The 18,140-nt window shown below is 41.4% G+C and overlaps 1 protein-coding gene across 2 annotated transcripts in view; it reads left to right on the plus strand.

Annotated features, from left to right (window-relative positions):
* Nucleotides 1-18,140, plus strand: part of LOC122867156 (neurabin-2-like) — a 24,048-nt gene continuing 5,908 nt past the window's right edge. The window contains exons 1-6 of one of the 2 annotated variants that reach the window (XM_044177551.1): nucleotides 1-358; nucleotides 2,046-3,538; nucleotides 13,229-13,361; nucleotides 15,715-15,835; nucleotides 16,111-16,215; nucleotides 17,838-17,970. In XM_044177551.1, the coding sequence (XP_044033486.1) occupies nucleotides 2,159-3,538; nucleotides 13,229-13,361; nucleotides 15,715-15,835; nucleotides 16,111-16,215; nucleotides 17,838-17,970 (1,872 nt within the window). In that variant the 5' untranslated portion in view covers nucleotides 1-358; nucleotides 2,046-2,158. Of the gene's footprint in view, nucleotides 359-1,652; nucleotides 1,802-2,045; nucleotides 3,539-13,228; nucleotides 13,362-15,714; nucleotides 15,836-16,110; nucleotides 16,216-17,837; nucleotides 17,971-18,140 lie in introns of those variants that run through there. The other variant, XM_044177550.1, reaches the window with a different exon arrangement.

Genomic DNA, 18,140 nt, shown 5'->3' on the forward strand with positions numbered 1-18,140 from the left:
TAAAAGGCAAAGCGGATGGCAGTTTTAAAATAAGTCTCGTGTTGTTCTTTCCTATGTGTGGGACAGCTGCATGAATGTGTTGGCCTTGTAGATAAATCAGCCCCCGTAAAATGTTTGCAGAAACGGCGTGGGTAGGTTCAGTGCATTGTCTACCTTCAGTGATAACATTTAATGTATCTATCAGCACAGATGCAGAATGCAGGAAGCAACTATGTGGCCTGCAAGTAACGGATGTGTTATTGGCCAAGGAGGTTTGACGTGCCTGATGTTTTACTGGGTCCTAATGCTAGGCGGCTTCTCTGGTAGCCACAGCCGCTTAGTTTGATATTCCAGTGGTGCACAGACTACACAAGGACTGGTAAGTGGTCAGCCATTTTATACGAGTTTGTCTGCTAACAGGGGTTTTTGTAGATCTAATTTAATGTGTGTGAAATGTTACACTTGTGTAGGCAGTGCAATCTGGTCTAGGGGCTATTTTATTGTACTGGCATAAAGAATTATTGCTTTTTTGGGGGGGGGTTGGGTGTTTTCCATTATCAATATTCAAATACATTTTTCTTTTTTATAAAAGAAATACTACTATAAGTACTACAGTGGTTCCCAACCATTTTTTTTTGTCTGATGTGCTCCCACAACCCTGTCAGATGAACTAAAGTAGTTACTCCTTCAACACCTCCAAATGTGTTTATTTCATTTCATTTTTAAACCGGATTTTATTTAACACTATTAATTATATAAAAGTGGATATTGTAGATATTTTTTCATACAACTGAACTGTCAGTATTAAGTTCGGTTTAGTCATGTTTGCATTCATACTAGCACTTGTAGTGACAGAAGCTGGGAATTTTAACCATTTAACGTTAGCTTAGCTAGCTAACTATCTTAAACATTTTAACCATTTTACCTATCCACTACTTCGACCTATTTCAACCATTTATTCATTATTTTTAGCCTTAGTTACTATTTCAGCCATGTATCCACTACTTTGAACTTTTTCACCATTTGTCCACTACTTTTAGTGGCAAAAAAATCCATTATTTTGTAGCTGTTTCAATCATTTATCCACCACTTTTACACAAGTTAACAGTTAACTGTTTTCTGTTTCAACTGTTTATCAATTACTGTTTGCCTTTTCACCATTTCCCATTACTTTTAGCTGTCAATTTAAGTAATTTATCCATCACTTTTCAGTAATGTATCCACTACTTTTTAGCTTGTTCAGCATTTAGCTATTCAATACTTTTAGCTGTTTCAACTGTTTATCCATTAAAGTTACTTTTAGCTAGCTAACTTTATTTTAACCGTTATCCATAAACGTTAGCTTAGCTATAGTAACTGTTTAGACTTCTTTGCTCGCTTGCTAACTAGTTTTCATGTGCTTTCAATCGTACATGTAATTGCATCTGACTCAATATGTGGATATATATTTTTAATCAAATCATAATTTATATTTTTTCAAATTAGTTGAGCTAGGCCTATTCCACATTATCCACTTACCCCCCGGCATCAAGTTACCCCTGTTTGGGAATCACTCATTTACTATATATGAGAAGGGAAATAATACCCATCACTCACTACAACAATTTATGGTTAATACACTTCTCCTGAGAATAATAAATTAGGATGATATGCAATAAATCAGTAAAACAGGCTGCTATTAGATTAAAAAGGGCGGGCACTATGACCCAGCTGCTCCTTCCTCCATGCAGCAGCACTCTGCCGCTGCGAGAGGAGGACCAGAAATCTGCAGCTCACAGAATGAAGAGATCAAAATGATGCTGCCTGTAAAAAGGGATTAAACGTAAGCAATCTGTCGTCAGTTGCGGTAAATCCGCGGCTCATTACTGTTCTACTTCTCTGTGCAAATATTTTTTAATGACTAAAGCAATTATCTATGAGGGTTAGGTTTGCATTGTTGTAACTGCAAGCGAGCTAATGACAGATGCATCGTGCTCCCTTTCTTGCATTGGACGATAATTGCAGCGGATGCAAGCAGGCCTTTAATATGATCTGTTGTTTTTGTTTCTCCCCATCTGCCGGTCTAGTCTGAGCGCCACCTCGCGAGGATCGGTTGCTGGTGGATAATACAGATTTGCCACCGGGGGTTGTGAAAGGAGACATGCCGTCGCTGAGCATCCGTTGCGACGCTTGACTGACCATGATGAAGACCGAATCCACATCCAAGAGCACCGGCTCTGGCTCTACGCTCAGGAGCCCATCCCCGCACAGGAACGCGTACGAGGCGGGGATGCAGGCCCTGAAACCCGTCAAAGATAATGCTGCGAACGGGGACCTGCAGGAGGGCCCCCGAGGGCGCAGGTACGGCTCCAATGTGCACCGAATCAAAAACATGTTCCAGCAAATGCAGACCACATCCCCAGCCGCCGATGCAGAGGGAGAGGACGTCGCCAGGAACGCCGACAAATCGGTGCGCCTCTCCCTCCCAAGAGCCGGGAGCCTAAACGAGAACGTGGACCACAGCGCGCTGCTGAAGCTCGGATCCACCGTGTCCGAGCGCGTTAACAAGTTCGACAAACCGGAGAGCGGGCACCAGCGGGCCTCGTCACCCAGCTACTCCAAGCTGCAGGAGACCCGCCGCATCTTCGAGCAGCAGCAGCAGGAGAGGCAGCAGCAGGAGAAGCTGGCCACCACCAGGGTCCTACTGAAGACAGACAAGGCCTCAGGCTTCCAGGATAGCAGGTTGGACGTGGTGGCTCGTTTCAACGGCAGCACAGAGTCTCTGGACAGCCTTGACACCAGCGAGGCCGTGTCCCCTACAGTCAGCCAGCTCAGTGCTGTGTTTGAACGGGCAGCCGAGCTCCGGAACAACCTCCACCGCCTCTCCTCGACCCCACCACTCCCTTCCCGGGGGGTCAGCACCAAGGTGGGTGTGTTGAACTCCAAAATAATCACAAAGAGGGTTAGTGCCTTTGCAGCAGGCAACCAGGAGGAAGAAATCAGCAATCAGAATGGCCCAGAGGGGCCTCCAAGGGGCCCCAGGGGTAGGGTGACTCCCCCATCAGAAAGCATTAATGGGGACCAAAGTGTTGGCCAAAACGCCCCAACTACTGACCTTTTCAGTACTGTAGGAGAGCCAAATGAGCAGAGAGAAAAGACTGTTTCAGATGCAGGTGTTGAGGCAAAAGCTGAGGTTAAACCTGAGGAACACTCTGGGGCCAAAGACCATAGTAGCTCAGCACTGCAAGGTGACATCCACATCTCTGTGGAGAATGGAGAAACCGCTGCTGAGAAGCAAAGCTCTCCAAAAGGTGGTGAGATGCTTAGGCAGGAGGGGCAGATGGTGAAGGATGCTGAGGAGGAAGACAGGACTCTCAGAGACGACCAGTCGGGGCGAGATTCTGTGGATATCAGTACCTACAGCGCTGTGGGGGAGGACTTTGGGGGAAGCCAGGCTGATGAGGAGGAAGTAGATGACCGCTACGAGCCTGAGTCCAGCTGTGTGGAGATTGTTGGGCTGCCTGTGGAGGAGGACCCACCCCCTTCCAGGAAGATCCGCTTCAGCGTGGAGCCCATCAAGGTGAGAAAATATGCGTGGAAAAACACATAGAATGAATATTAATAATTGTAGGTAGAACATGAATATGTTATCTTTCAGACTGTACCCTCAGAGCCGTGTTTAATGAGGCTGAGGTGCTGGTTTCTGATTTGTAATTATGTCTATATTCTGGTGTGTGTTTGATTTTTTTTCATCCTGTGTGTTGAGAGGCTTGTTAAACTTGACCTTAAAGCTTATCTACAGTGGTACAGTCATAGCCAGCGCCACTGTCAGCTGTTTTAATGAACTCACTCAACTTCTGCCGGTGTCAGAATGATGCTGACATTTTGATTTTAACCAGTTTCAACACAGGGCTTTGCACACTACTAACACCCCCCCTCCACAGTAGCCAGTTGCTAATGGATGGTCCTGCATTCCTACTGTGCAGCTGGCATGGGCCCCAAAAGAGCTGCAATGTAGATACTTATCTGAAATGCAGTGGGAGCTGCTTCTCTAAATAATTGCTGGGGGAGGAGGAACAAAGAGGCTTGGATAATTAGTCCTGTTTTTAGAGAAGTGGGTACTCTGCCGTGGCCAATAGAATGTCAGTGGACAGTGTATGGGGAGCTGGGTGAGGAATTGTATGTGTGAGAAAGAGGGAGGAAGTGAAAAAAGAGACTGTAATTTCCTCTTGGACAAGTGAGATGAAAGAAGAGGAGAGACGAGGAGGAGGTAGAGTTGATTTAAAGTGTCTCTCTGTGTCTGGGGGTGGTGTAATGATCTTGAGAAGAGCATCAGATCCTCTCCAGCTCAGTCTCGCTGCTCTGCTCTGCCTTGAGGTCTGAGGCATGCAGGGACTCTGCCAGCTAAAGCGGGCCCTGACACTATACATCACACACATTCCCTCACGCAGAAAGCCATTTCAGTGACTAAGGGCTCCTGTCCTATATCATGACCAGTCAAGTCGAAAGTTGCTCTTGTTCTCTTCTCATGGCTGCACATCGGCCAGTAGTGCCTAGTCACTAGAGTTTGATATTTCAATATTTGAGAGTTTAAAAACAAATCAGATAATGAAAAATATTCCTTTTTTTTTTTTTACACAAACCCTTAACATAAACACTTTGGGCAACAATCCCTCATATTTGGCTATAAAAGAGTTGTGACAAAGATTAGAACAGTTCACTTTAAATAATTAGTTCGACATTTTGATACATGCACATATTTGCCAACAGTTAAATGAGAAGATTGATACCACTTTCATGTGTTTGTGGTAAATATGAAGCTACAGCCAACAGACGGTTAGCTTAGCTTAGCACAAAGACTGGAAACGGGGGAAAGGGCTGGCCATGATTTGTCCAAAATTAAGAAAATCTGCCTACCAGCACTTCTAAAGTTCTAAGCGTATTTCCTAAAATGTTGAACTATTCCTTTAATGTCTAACTAGCTCAACTAAGATGACAGTAATTGCAAACATAACATGTTTAACAGTAAATATGATTATGAGTATTCAATTTCAAACAGTAACCTGTGGATTTTTGACCACTAGTAGCACTGTGGAGCAATGTTTTGAGCAGCAGGTACTTGTTTTGTTTTGTATCTCCTGCTTTTCTAGCACATTCACAAGCATATAGGTGTCACGATATTCATTATTGCGAACAGTTGCAAACATTTCCACTGAGTGACAGATGGTGGCAATGCACCAGGAAATGTAGCAATTTTCCAGCTAAAGGCAGAGATGATTACTAGACAACATAAACATGGATGTAAACAATGCAGGCTACAAAATATTTTAAAAATCAGCTTTGCAAATGTTTTTATGTGGAAGGAAATGCATTCAACACGTTAGTCTGGCCTCACAGTGCGTTTTGGGGAGAAATGCTCGCCGTAAACATAACTCCACAGGAAATAATACCTCCACCTCTAAATAATATCTACAAATAAAACCATAATACAATATTTTGAACTTGACTTAAGAATAAGAAATGTGGCCTGTAAAGCATTTATGTACAGAACTTTGTATAAGTGTGGGTGCTAATTATACGCAAATATTGACATTTCTGTGGTAAGCTAATGTTAGGCTCTAATATCCACCCAACCTGGACGGAAGCAAACTCAGCCATGCTGAAAATCTCATGAATCCCAATTCCTGAGCTTAGTAGGTCCATAATGCAATTGTAATGTAGGAAGATAAAAACAAAAACAGGCTTCTATCACATTATTTTATCCTCATGCGATCCAAGATGGATCGCAGGAGGAAGCATTATGTGTGGTGTGATGAAGAAGTCATAACTCATAGGCTTTGATAAAAAGGCAGATTTTGTTTGTGACCCTGCAGCCATGATCGGAGAATAACCTCCTAGTGAGGCCTTTCACACTGTATCAGGGTGGCCTTTGTTATGGAGATTGATGCGGGGTGGATGAGAGTAAAGTGTGTGTGTGTGGGGGGGGTCAAATTGGAGGGGAGTTATTATGCAGCTCAAATGTCATGCGACTGTATAACTGCCAGCTCTCAAGTCACAGTGTCACTTGGTTTCTCTTCCAAACAGGAAGTAGTACCCATTTTTAGTGCATATTTCCCCTCTGTGTAACAATTCAGCTTTTGGCCACATTTAAGTCTCGTTGTGGTGATGGTGGTTGGATGTCTGGGCTCGTGTCTTTCTTTGTCCCCATTTTACACTAAACACTCCCCTCTGTCTGTCTGTCTGTCTGTCTGTCTGTCTGTCTGTCTGTCTGTCTGTCTGTTTCTGTCCTCTCAAACTGGCAAAAATAGCAGTTCTGCTTCGGGTAGAGTTCACACTAGACCCTTTGTTTGCTCCTCCTGACACTTTTTCTCTCGCTCCTTCTTTTCTCCCTTTCGTTCTTTGTCACCAGTCTCCTACTGTTAGTAAAAATAGCAGCATTGTTAGCGTCACAGACTTGCCTCACTTTTCAGGGCCGCCTCCCTGTCGAACACAGGAAGCTGCTGCTCATGTCTTATTTATTTGTTTAGCTTGCATGTTTTGGCTTAATTCTATATCACTCTGTACCAGTACTGTAGGTCATGATGTAGCCTTCTCGTATGTTGTGATTTTTAATTATTTATCCCATTGTTGGAGGAAATATTGTTAAATAAGTGTTAAAAATAAGATGGATTTACTGGATTTACGCTGTGTTCCCTCCAAATCAGAAATAATCAGATTTATTTTTCATGCACCAGAATCACCTTGCTCACTCATCACCTAACCTACTCTTGCACTTTTAATCCCCCACACACACACACACACACACACACTTTTGTGTGGGTTTCTGCTGCCTACGCAACTCTAAACAACAGTTATGCCAGGCTGCTCAAAGAACACCTATGATTTTCTTTTGCACAGTATCATTAACACAAACAATGACTGTACTTATATTGTAATAAACTGAGGGTGTTCAATTGGAATTGCATTTTTAAGGTTGCCACTGTACCACAAACTGTAAAATAGGGAATGCCCATAATGCAACCTTTGGTGGTTTGTGTTCACCGCTCAGGTCAGCCAATGAGGGATTGCCCAGGGAGAGGTAAGACATCACCATATGTCAAGGTATCCTCAAACTGTCTATTACTTAGACTCAGTGGACCTGCAGTATTTCATACAGTGTATTACTCACATCCAGGAGGGGTGGGAGAGCAGACAGAATATCAGCAAGGTCACTCTGCCCTACTTCTCAGTCCTGCAGTGGTGGTGGGTTGCAAGCATGCCCACTCGCTCAGGGTTCTGCGACAAGCCATGTTATGCAATGTCTCGGTCATGATGTCTGAGTGCTGTTTTGTCCTGTCCAACCTGCCATCATCTTGTCAAGCTTAAAAAACAACAGACACTGGTTGCAGTGATCTGTGAGGCTGCACCTGTACTGTAGTCAAGATGTAGGTCTTACTGTTACTTACAGTTACTTACTTATGATCCCCAAAGGAGACATTAAAGGGTAAGGCTGATGTTATTCAGTGTTTTTATTATTGTCAACAAATCTAATTACACAAATGAAAAGTCCAAAGCCAACAATGTGTTAGTCTGTGGCACTCACTCCCAAGCTCATTCATTCCTCCTGAAGATGTAAATCTTTAAAAGCAAAGATATAGTTTCATTGTAAATGGTACATTCGTTGGGGAGTTTTTTTAGTTATGAATACATATTTGGTGCTCAAAATAAACTACAGTGTCCGTGTTCATTGTAGTGAGGGAATGTGTCCCGTAGTGCAACGGTGTGGCTCCTTTTATGTGTTTTTAATTGTTTTTGGACAACAATGGCGGTCTATGGCACAGATGAATAAACTATAAGACTTTGGCTATCATTTAATTGTTAGTTTTTCAGGGAATTCGTTGAAAATAAGAAAAATACAGAACATCACCAGTCTTTTCCTTTAAAATTACAGCAACACAAAAAAAAGGTAAAGATAGACATAGATGGGAAGGTATAAATAAAACAATATACCTTATAATTCCCTAGATCTGTGTACATGAATGTGCTTATGTGCAGAGCAATATAACATATGTAAATATACAGTATATTAAATATATATAGAAAATAGATAAAATACAATAAAATAAATAAAATGCTTTAATAAGGTAGGATGGGAACTTTTAGCAGTCATACTAAATATAATCATCATTTTATATATATTTATATATATATACACATATATACTGTATATATATTTAATATAAATTAAAGTATTAAGACAGTTAACTAGAATAACATAACTATACAGTCATATATGCAATAAACCAAAATTATAAAACATATCGTTATATAGTTGCTGTATCCCTCCACGTACTGTAGTGCTTTTCAGTCCTCTGTGGCTGACCTTATTCTCATTCTGCCGTGTCTCTCTCCCGGGTCAGCACTAAGCCTAAACATGACTGCTGACCAAAGACTGGCCTGCCAAAATAGACAGGCTCTAGTGCCATGCAACCGTTACTCTGATGAGCCTACGGTATCCATTTTATTGGCTGGGGGAAAGTGGTCCAGGGCGATGGCAGCCAGGACCACATCCTTATTTTCTGTCTGCGTGTTGCACATTTGGGATCTGGATTAACCCCCAATTTTAGGAGAATTTAGAAGTAATTACCTGCCATTTTTGGACATGTTTAACCAATGGTGGTTGGGAAAGCAGTTAATGGTGGTTTTTATTAAACTGTTAAGAAGAAAAGTGCTTCTCTTTGTCTGCTTATGCTTAACTTTTACACAAGCAATATATACAAAGAACAGTGAGGCACCCAAAAGACCAGATCTCACATTATGCATGGTAATCACCATAATTCACTTCGGCATTTAAGATAGAAATGGAGAGTATCTCACATTACTGAAACCAGTTGGAATAATAGCAAGAATAGTGTGAGTAATAAAAATGATGGAAAGTTGGGCGCTACAGAATGATGGAATAACAGAGTGGAAACACGCTATTTCTGTTGTGAAAAACCAATGTCACCACCTCCACACATCCTATTTGCTGAATCCAAAATTAGATCTGTTTTTGGATAGTCAAGAGGGAAAGAAACCCAGCAGTTGACATGCTCCCGTGGGCAGTGGGGGAGGGGAAAGGGGGTACTGACTCGCTAGTTAAACCACCACAGTGTTACCCAATCACATTATAGCCAGAGGGCCATCAAGATGCAACCACACTGTAGGAGAGCAGAGGCCTTCAGAGTAGCTCTATCATTTAGCCATCTCTCTGTCATGGCAACTGCATTGTAAAATGGTAGTTGTCACTTACTGCCTATTTTTAATACCCTTTACAGTCCCAAGTGGGTGCTCTTTAGAGACACAAACACAATCTGTTAGCTGGTGAGTAGCTCTAGCTAGCTGCCCACAGAGCTTTTGTCGGACATCCCTGGTAATAGAGGGAGGGAGGAAGGGAGTTTCGTGGCCATCTGTTAGCTCCTCTGACCTACTCTCTGCCACAACTGGAACAGCGTCCTTCTCCAGCCATGCCCACCCCCCGCCACCCTGCCTTTAATCCCAATGTTTGTCTTCCAAAGATAGCCACCTCACTGTTCAAGGAGTTCATCTACTACTCTACATACTTAGATGAGTCTGGGGGCGAGAGGTTGCATCATGCAGGATTCCATTAGTCCGTCTGCCCTGTGTGGGATCATCGCTCATAAGAGAAAATCTTCCTTTGGGAAGCGAAAGTGTTAAGTCTTTGTCAATGAGGGCAAGATTTTAGCCTGGACTACATCATAGCACCGGTCCTGAACTTGCCCGAGATGACGTCACAACACACATCTGATCATGGCTGTTTTTTGCCAGTGCCACGTTAAACACTGCTGAACCTCCTCCTTTGATCTGCAATCTGAATCGTGGGCGTAAAATGAGGGCACCACAAGCCACCAGCTGTGGCCTCTTGATCTTCAAACTCAAGGAGTGAAGCAGCGCTACGTGAGAGCGTCATAGTGGGCATGCAGGCTTGGAGTGCACTGTTTTTGTTTTATGCTCTGTTACTGAGGATGCAAACAGTGTATTTTGTGTGTCTGTAATCCACATTCTGATAATCCCTCTAAATACGAAGGTAACCTAAATCAAAAGCTATTAGACTTCAATGCTACTCTCATGCTGTCTGTCATCTGCACTAGGGTTAGGTTCAATTTGATTCACTTAATTCATAGTGTAAACTAAAACTGCAATTCAAATAATGATGCAGCAACTAATTATTATTTTAGATTCATCTGTCAGTTCCTTTATTTTATCGTTATAAAATGTAAAACTGATTGACCTTTAAGCAGTGCAAAAACACCACAGAGGATCAGTAATCACTATAGGGGGATTTTACTTTATCCTTATTTAAAGAAATAGTTTGACATTTTGGGAAATACGCTTATTTGCCTTTTTGCTGATAGTTAGATGAGAACATCGATACCACTCTCATATCTGTACAGTAAATATGAAGCAACACCCAGTAGCCGGTTAGCTTAACTTAGCACAAAGACAGGAAACAGGGGGAAACAACTGGCTTGACTGTACAAACATAACAAGCACCTCCAAAGCTCAGTAATTAAGATGTTATATCTTGTTTGTATAATCTGAGTAAAAAAGTGTAAAAAGGACACAATGTGGTTTTACGTGGGGTTATATGTGCCAGGCTTTAGAAGTGCTGCTTTTTGTTACCTTTGGATAGAGCCAGGCCAGCCGTTTCCCCCTGTTTCCAGTCTTTATGCTAAGCTAAGCTAAGCTAACTGGCTACTGGTGGTAGCTTCATATTTAGAGTACAGACATCATAATGTTATCAATCTTCTCATCTTAAAAATTGTGAATAAGTGTATTTCCCAAAATGACAAACTAGTCCTTTAATTCCCTGTCTGTGAACTAATCAATTTATTTGACTAATTGTTTCAGCCCTACATATATACATCCAATCATATTCAGTAAATTATTTATGAATTTTTTTTTTTGCATTAAAAGCATAGTTTGACCCCAGCCAAACTTAACTTAAACTTGTAATTTTTATGCTTCAGCCTCGTCATCACTTGTGTGAACATACAGTGATTTGGCTCAAGGCAATAACATTTTAAACCCTATTCTTATGGGTAAGGAAGGCTTAAGAGTAGAAGCAGAAGCTTGTACAGTGTTCAATGATGCATGAAAATACAATGATACTGAATAAATCTGAGAGAGGAGGGGCTGGTTTAATTTCAAAGGCGCTGTCAAAACTGACAGGGTCTTTACAGTGGGGTTGCCAGGGAGACGGGGCCCATATGATTGAAGGGTAGCACTGAAGCTATGAGATGCTACTTTGTAACACAGATGAACAAACTAAACGGCAGAGAGAGAAGTGAGAGATGCACGGAATAAAAGTAAACAAAGCCTCAAGAAAAAATTGTTAAAATGTTGCAGCAGAGAGAACAAAGGATTGTGGATAGGAAAGTTGAGAAATGTAATCAAATAAATGAAAGAATGTGTGAAAGGAGAAGGTCCAGCACTGAATTAGTGTGGCTAGCGGAGCATGCAAGGTGGTGCATGCATAATCACCTTGGAAGACTGAAAGTGAGGCTTTTAAAGATTCAGCTTACACACTCTCTCTCTCTCTCTCTCTCTCTCTCTCTCTCTCTCTCTCTCTCTCTCTCTCTCTCTCTCTCTGTGTGTGTTTGTGTGTGTGTGGCCTGTGAGCAGCAGCTGCAGAGGGCATCCATTAGCATGCTGGAGGTGGTTATGTAAACTGTCATGCTGGTGGATGAGAGTGAATGTAGGAAGTTGGGCCCTGAAACAGAGGCCTCTGTTTTCATGAGAGCAACTTCAGTGGTTGTGACTGATTTCCCCCCAGTGTGTTTGATATACCTACCGCTGTGAAATGATACAGCTTGGAGGCCTCGAGGAAATGCTGCGGCTGTCTCAGTTGAAATAGTCGATAAATATGAATTGCATTATGTCTGTGTTAACAGTAGTGGTCAGTTATTATCAACCCATGTCTCATTTTCAATCTCAAATCTTTTGAGCATTTCAAAGTACACAACACAGCCATTCTTCTGTGATGAGTCTTGACTTGAGATCAGTAACTTCTTTATCGAATACATCATATCCATTTTTCCATTTGTATTAGCTTAAGCAGATGCATATTTCAGGAATTAAACTGAAATACTGGATTTAGTACATGGACAGATATTCTAAAACACAGCGCAATGTAGTTTGCTGTGGATTTGGTTTTAATCACATACAGTGAAGTCACAATCCACAACATTTCTATGTAAATAAATGTGCATTTTGCCACTCTTTCACCTGTTGATACACACACACACAAAAACACAATGTTACTATATTCATGGGGACCCGTCATTGACATAATGCATTCCCTAGCCCCTTACCCTAACTCTTTTCTTAAAGAATATAGTAAAACAAGCCCACAAGTGATTCAACATTTACCACACTCTCCAAGGTGCACAGGAAGTGAGTGTTTTCTGTTTTCAGTAGCAGTTACTATATTTGGAGTGAATTCAAGAAGAACTGGTTAGTAGAACTAAAACCGTGATAAGCCACCATGGCTGCAAAGAATAGAAAGCGTCACTTACAGAAACTCAACTCTCAAGTAGCAGAAAATCTAAGGAGACATGTTACCACAGGGCTAACATTGATTAACCTTGAAGCAGTGCAAAAACACCACAGAGAGGATCAGGTATCTCAAAAGAAGCAACTTATTTAAAGGAATAATTTGACATTTTGGTAAATGCGCTTATTTGCTTTCTTGCCAAGGATTAGATGAGAAAATTGATACCACTGTCATGTCTGTATGCTGAATATGAAGCTACAGCCAGTAGATGGTTAGCTTAGCTTAGCACAAAGACTGGAAATGGGGAAACAGCTAGCCTGGCTCTGTCCAAACATAAAGATTTAACATGTTAATCAGTGACCTTTAGAGGTGCAGATAGGCTGTTTTTTACCTTTGGACAGAGGCTAGCTGTTTCCTCCTGCTGCAAGTCTTTGTGCTAAGCTAAGCTAATCATCTCCTAGTGGCAGCTTCATATTTAACAGACAGATGAGACGGGCATTGATCTTGCCATCTAATTCTCTGCAAGAAAGCGATTAAGTTGATTTCTCAATCTTGAATTATTCCTTTTAAAAAACGAGCATCTCACGAATTCTCCCTTTTTCAAGGAAATCTGAAAAACTATGGACAGTTACAAATACAGTAGAAAAATATACACTGCCTTCCAAAGTCTTGAACTAAGAGATTTAAGTGTTTGTGATTCTCAGTCTGATCCAGTGCCTCTGTCTCCTCCTGCAGGTGTTTGCCACCTACCCCAACGAGGACTATGACAGGCGTAATGAAGACGTTGATCCCATGGCAGCGTCTGCTGAGTACGAGCTGGAGAAGAGGGTGGAGAGGCTGGACCTGTTCCCCGTGGAGCTGGAGAAAGGTACTGAACATTATAAAGTTATCTAAAAAGCATGCTGTCTTTTCCCAGTGCTCATGCGCACAGTATTTGTCCAAACGTGCTTGGGGCATCAGGTAAGTGGTTTGCGTGATATTGGTGAAACAAAATGAGTACAAGAAAGTTTACATTCAAACACACATTACATTCACATTACATTCAAAGATATTTGAAAATGAATTTTGGTATATGTGATTAACCTCCCACAGGACAGTTCAATTTGTCCTTTCTGTCTATCTTTGAAGCCAAATGGAAAAAAAACTCACATTTCTTTTTTACTTATGTAAAAGGGCCTTCAATGTTCACTGCCTTTTGCCAACCACCCTGTTTCCCCCAGTGAGCCACACTTCCAACACCCCTTCAACATTATGGTGCAAGACTATATTTAAAATTGTGTACAGGGCAAGTTACATAGGATACCATATGTGAACATGTTCTATATAAAATGATGCTGCTGCTGTGTGTACTGTCTACATTAATTGAATCAGGATAAAACAGAGGCTCTAGTTATTGGCCCAAAAGAGCAAAGAGAGAAACAGTACTCATAAATTAATACACTACCTCAGCACATTACACCTCAGGCAGGAAATCTGGGTGTTTATCGCAGATTCTGATCTTATTTTCAAGTTACATATGAAGAAGTTAAGTGAAATAGTGTTTTATCATTTCAAGACTATGTGTAGGTTGATTGTCCTTGAGATACAAAGAAGCTTGTGCATGCTTTATTTACTATAAATCAATTACAGCAACATACAGAATGCTGCGGTCAGTTCTAAAAAGGGAAAGAAGTAAAGAGCTCACATCACTCCTGATCCTTGCATGAAGTCTTAGGATTGATTTAAGATCCTACTGCTTAGAAATCTTTTCATGGACTTGCCCCTGACTATGTGGTTGATATGCTGCAAAGATAGGCTGCATGCCCCTGGTAGACCCCCTAATATCCACAGACTCTGTGCTGCTCACTGTACCAAAAAAATCAGACAAAGACCTGTGGTGAAGCTGCCGTCTGCAGTTTTGGATCCAGACTCTGGAACAGATTCTCCTGCTGGATCTGATGACAATGTCAAGCCTAAAACCTCACATTTTTACCCTTGTTTATAACTAGAACTTATTAGTCCACTGCTATGTACACTTCTGCTTAATTAAAATGTTTCATGTAATTTTTAACTTTAACTTTCTTCTGTCTTTCTGCATTTAAAAAGAATATACTAATCTATTTGTACGCAGATATATGTTTTTATTAATGTGTTTGTCAACAACTATATCTCCTCCCGCTGGCACCTGTTGCTGATGCTGACGCTGCTGTATAAACAGATACTCAATGAAAATATAGTAAAACACAGTCTTATATAAAATATGTCTTCATATAGTAAACTATGGTTGTTGACAAATACTGTACATTAAAAAACAAAATGTCCTTATACTGAAGCTGTGTGCAACTATATTATAGTTTGTCACAAACCATTAATTAAATGTTTGTCTACAGCTTTTTGGGCGACTTAAAGTAAAGTAAAGCATTATTATGCAGTCTATAGATTGTACTTCTACAAGATTAATTTATTTGGTATTTTGAGTTACAATGGAGGATCACTTAAAGGTACCCTGTTGAGTTTTTGACCACAAGCACTGCTATGGAGCAATGTTTTTATGAGTAGGTTCCTGTTTTGTTTGTATCGTGCACATGCATGCGCACAAGGTTGCAGACAATGTGATACACATTCCTGCTGCCAGTTTCATGCTATTCTGCTGACTGTTAGTTGGTGGCAGTAATGTACCAACAAAGGCAGGGAAAAAGACCACTGCTAGCAAGCAAACATGGATGTAAACAATGCAAGGTTTAAAATAGTAAAAAAAAAAAATAATAATGTTTTGTAAATGTTTTATAAGGAAGGAAATGCATTGTCAGGCCTCAAGGACACACACAATGTGTTTTGGTGAGTAACACTGTATGCAGACATAACTTTGCTTACAAGAAAACTCCACAGGGCACCTTTAATTTGGATCTCATCTGTGTTAAAGAGAAAGGGGCAAACACTAATCTTTTATCCTAATGGTCCCATGATTGAACTGGCAATCTTTCATTTACAAGCTCACTTCTCTGAAATTAGTCCACAGCCGCACGTTATTACCAAACATTTTAAATCCCAAGGGTGATGACATGAACGTGGAATGAAAGCCATGTTTGCCACCCACAGAGAATGGTAACACTGCCATGAGCTCCCATGCTTGAGTCACAATGACATGACATTATAACAAATCAAACTCACCAAACCTGTTAAACATTGATTACAATAGCAGTATGGTAACAGCTGGTCTGGTATTCCTCAATTTCCTTCAGATGGCGATGGCCTGGGCATCAGTATCATCGGGATGGGTGCAGGGGCTGACATGGGCCTGGAGAAGCTGGGCATCTTTGTCAAGACAGTCACAGAAGGAGGAGCAGCACACAGGGATGGCAGGTATGTTAATTCAAAGTGAAAAGGCCTTGGCTTTGTAAACCATATGTCTGCCTGAGGTTAGCTTAGTAGTTGTAGTTTTATTTCCAGGAGTGGATGCTTCATTGTCCCACTTGTCTTTCTGATTCCTGCCAACAGAAAATAGGTCTTGTTGCCAAGAATGAGGACTTATAAATGGAGTTTGGCTTGTGTGGGCTTATGTATAAAAATGATGAACAGTAGCCATAGTTGAGCTATTACTATAAATCCTAAACTTCTCTCTTAACTGCCTCCTCCAGGATCCAGGTGAACGATCTGATTGTGGAGGTGGACGGGACCAGTTTGGTGGGAGTCACCCAGAGCTTTGCCGCCTCTGTACTCAGGAACACCTCAGGAACTGTCAAGTAAGAGTTACTCTGAATAGTCATGATGTTATTGTAATTGCTTTGACGTATATTAACATCAAAAAACACAAATCATCCATCACCAGTGTAGTGTTTATTAGCTATAACAGCGGCGTGGCTCTAGGGATGGAAATGTTGGTCTGCCAGTTGGTCCACCTCCTATGGTCTCGACTGAAATATTTCGACAACCGTTGGATGGATTGCCATGAAATTTTGTACAGACATTCACGTCCTCCTCAGGATAAATTGTAATGACATTTACATATTTCATCTAGCGCCACCATCAGGTCAAATTTTTTATTTGTCCAGTACTTTGATATATGACAAAATACCTCTAAAACTAACTCAGAGCACTGCTGTGCTCTGAGTTAAAAGGGGATTTATTTTTACAGCTGCCATTTTGTAGTTCCCTTGGGCTTGCTGTATGCCTTAGCTGTGACTTATGTTTTGTTACACTTTGTTGCCACAGCTCACTATGACATCCAGCATTCTTGCTTGAAGAGATGGTTTCCTCTTGATATATACCCACAGCCAGTCTTAACACGCAGGACTGACTTCTACCACATCCTGCCCATTCAGCTCACCAGACTGTAGATTTATATCTCGACTCTCACAGGGTCCTGATTATACCCCTCAGTATTGAAAAGCTCCTTTTTGAGACATCCTGAATATGGTCCAAAGATTTCACAGAAAACACAGTTATCAGGAATAAATACACTTGGCATCAAAAGTATCATTTTGAAATGCCAGAGGGCTATTTGAAGTCAAGCTCTTTGGCGTTTTGGTGGAGCTGACTTCCCTATGTGCTCCCTTTGTCATCTAAGCTCATTCATATTTCAAGGTTTAGTGGTCAGCACTGTAGGGTAATTGTTAGAGTTGTGTGACTTGTGAAGATCAGAGACCTCCATAGATAGCTCATACATTATGGATCTGCTGCAGTGATGGTGAAGGGCACTAGAGCTCAGACCTATTCATAAAAAACGTCGGGCAGACAAATAGACAGGGGCAGGAAGTGTGTTTGTGAACATTTTATTACCCGCTAGTGCCGCAGAAATTGAAAGGCCACAGTGGCTGGCTTAATTACCGTCTGTGGCTTTGTTGTGATTAACTGTATTTTTTCCTGTTTACTGTGTACACTGTGGCTTTAATTGGACAGAGATTTGTGAGCCTCAATCAGTAAACATATATCCTCTATAATAAACTGTACAATGAGCTAAAGGAGAGGTTGAGGGTTTGATTTTAATCATAGAAGAGGCCAACTCCATAGAGACTGCCTTTGTTCAGGTCTAAACAGGAAGCCATTTTCTGTCATCAGAGAGACAGCACATTCCTTACAACATTAATACATTACACTGAACCAACTGAAGAGGGCTGTAAGTAGTCTATTATATATGAAAAACACTTTCTTGGTTCTTATGGCGCCAGTGTTCATGCTCCTCAGTGTTTAGGAGATAAAGAGGATCACTGTGTATTATTTAGCATGCACATACAGTATCATACCATATCAGATTAAGTTAAAGTTAAAGATTTCAGTTCAGCTAGCCACTTTGATCATGTTTTGGATTTAGCGCTTTGTCAGAGTTGTTAAATCCTGAGCTAGACTGCTGATTGTCGAAATGCAGGTTTGTCATCGGGCGAGAGAAGCCGGGAGAACAGAGCGAAGTGGCCCAGCTCATCCAGCAGACCCTGGAGCAGGAACGCTGGCAGAGGGAGATGATGGAGCAGCGGTACAACCAGTACATGGACGAACAAGAGGTTAGTCTTTGTGCTCAGGTTTAATTTTTAAAACCTTCTGAAACAAGGAGCACTGGTGTAGGATCCAGTGTCAGCCAACAAAACTACACGGTTTGTCATTCTTGAATGAGTGGTGGTGCAATGTCTGCATATGCACAGTGCAGAAGTGAGGGTGCAATGCTTACTAATCA

Source organism: Siniperca chuatsi, linkage group LG20 (assembly GCF_020085105.1).
Source record: "Siniperca chuatsi isolate FFG_IHB_CAS linkage group LG20, ASM2008510v1, whole genome shotgun sequence".
Lineage (NCBI taxonomy): Eukaryota > Metazoa > Chordata > Actinopteri > Centrarchiformes > Sinipercidae > Siniperca > Siniperca chuatsi.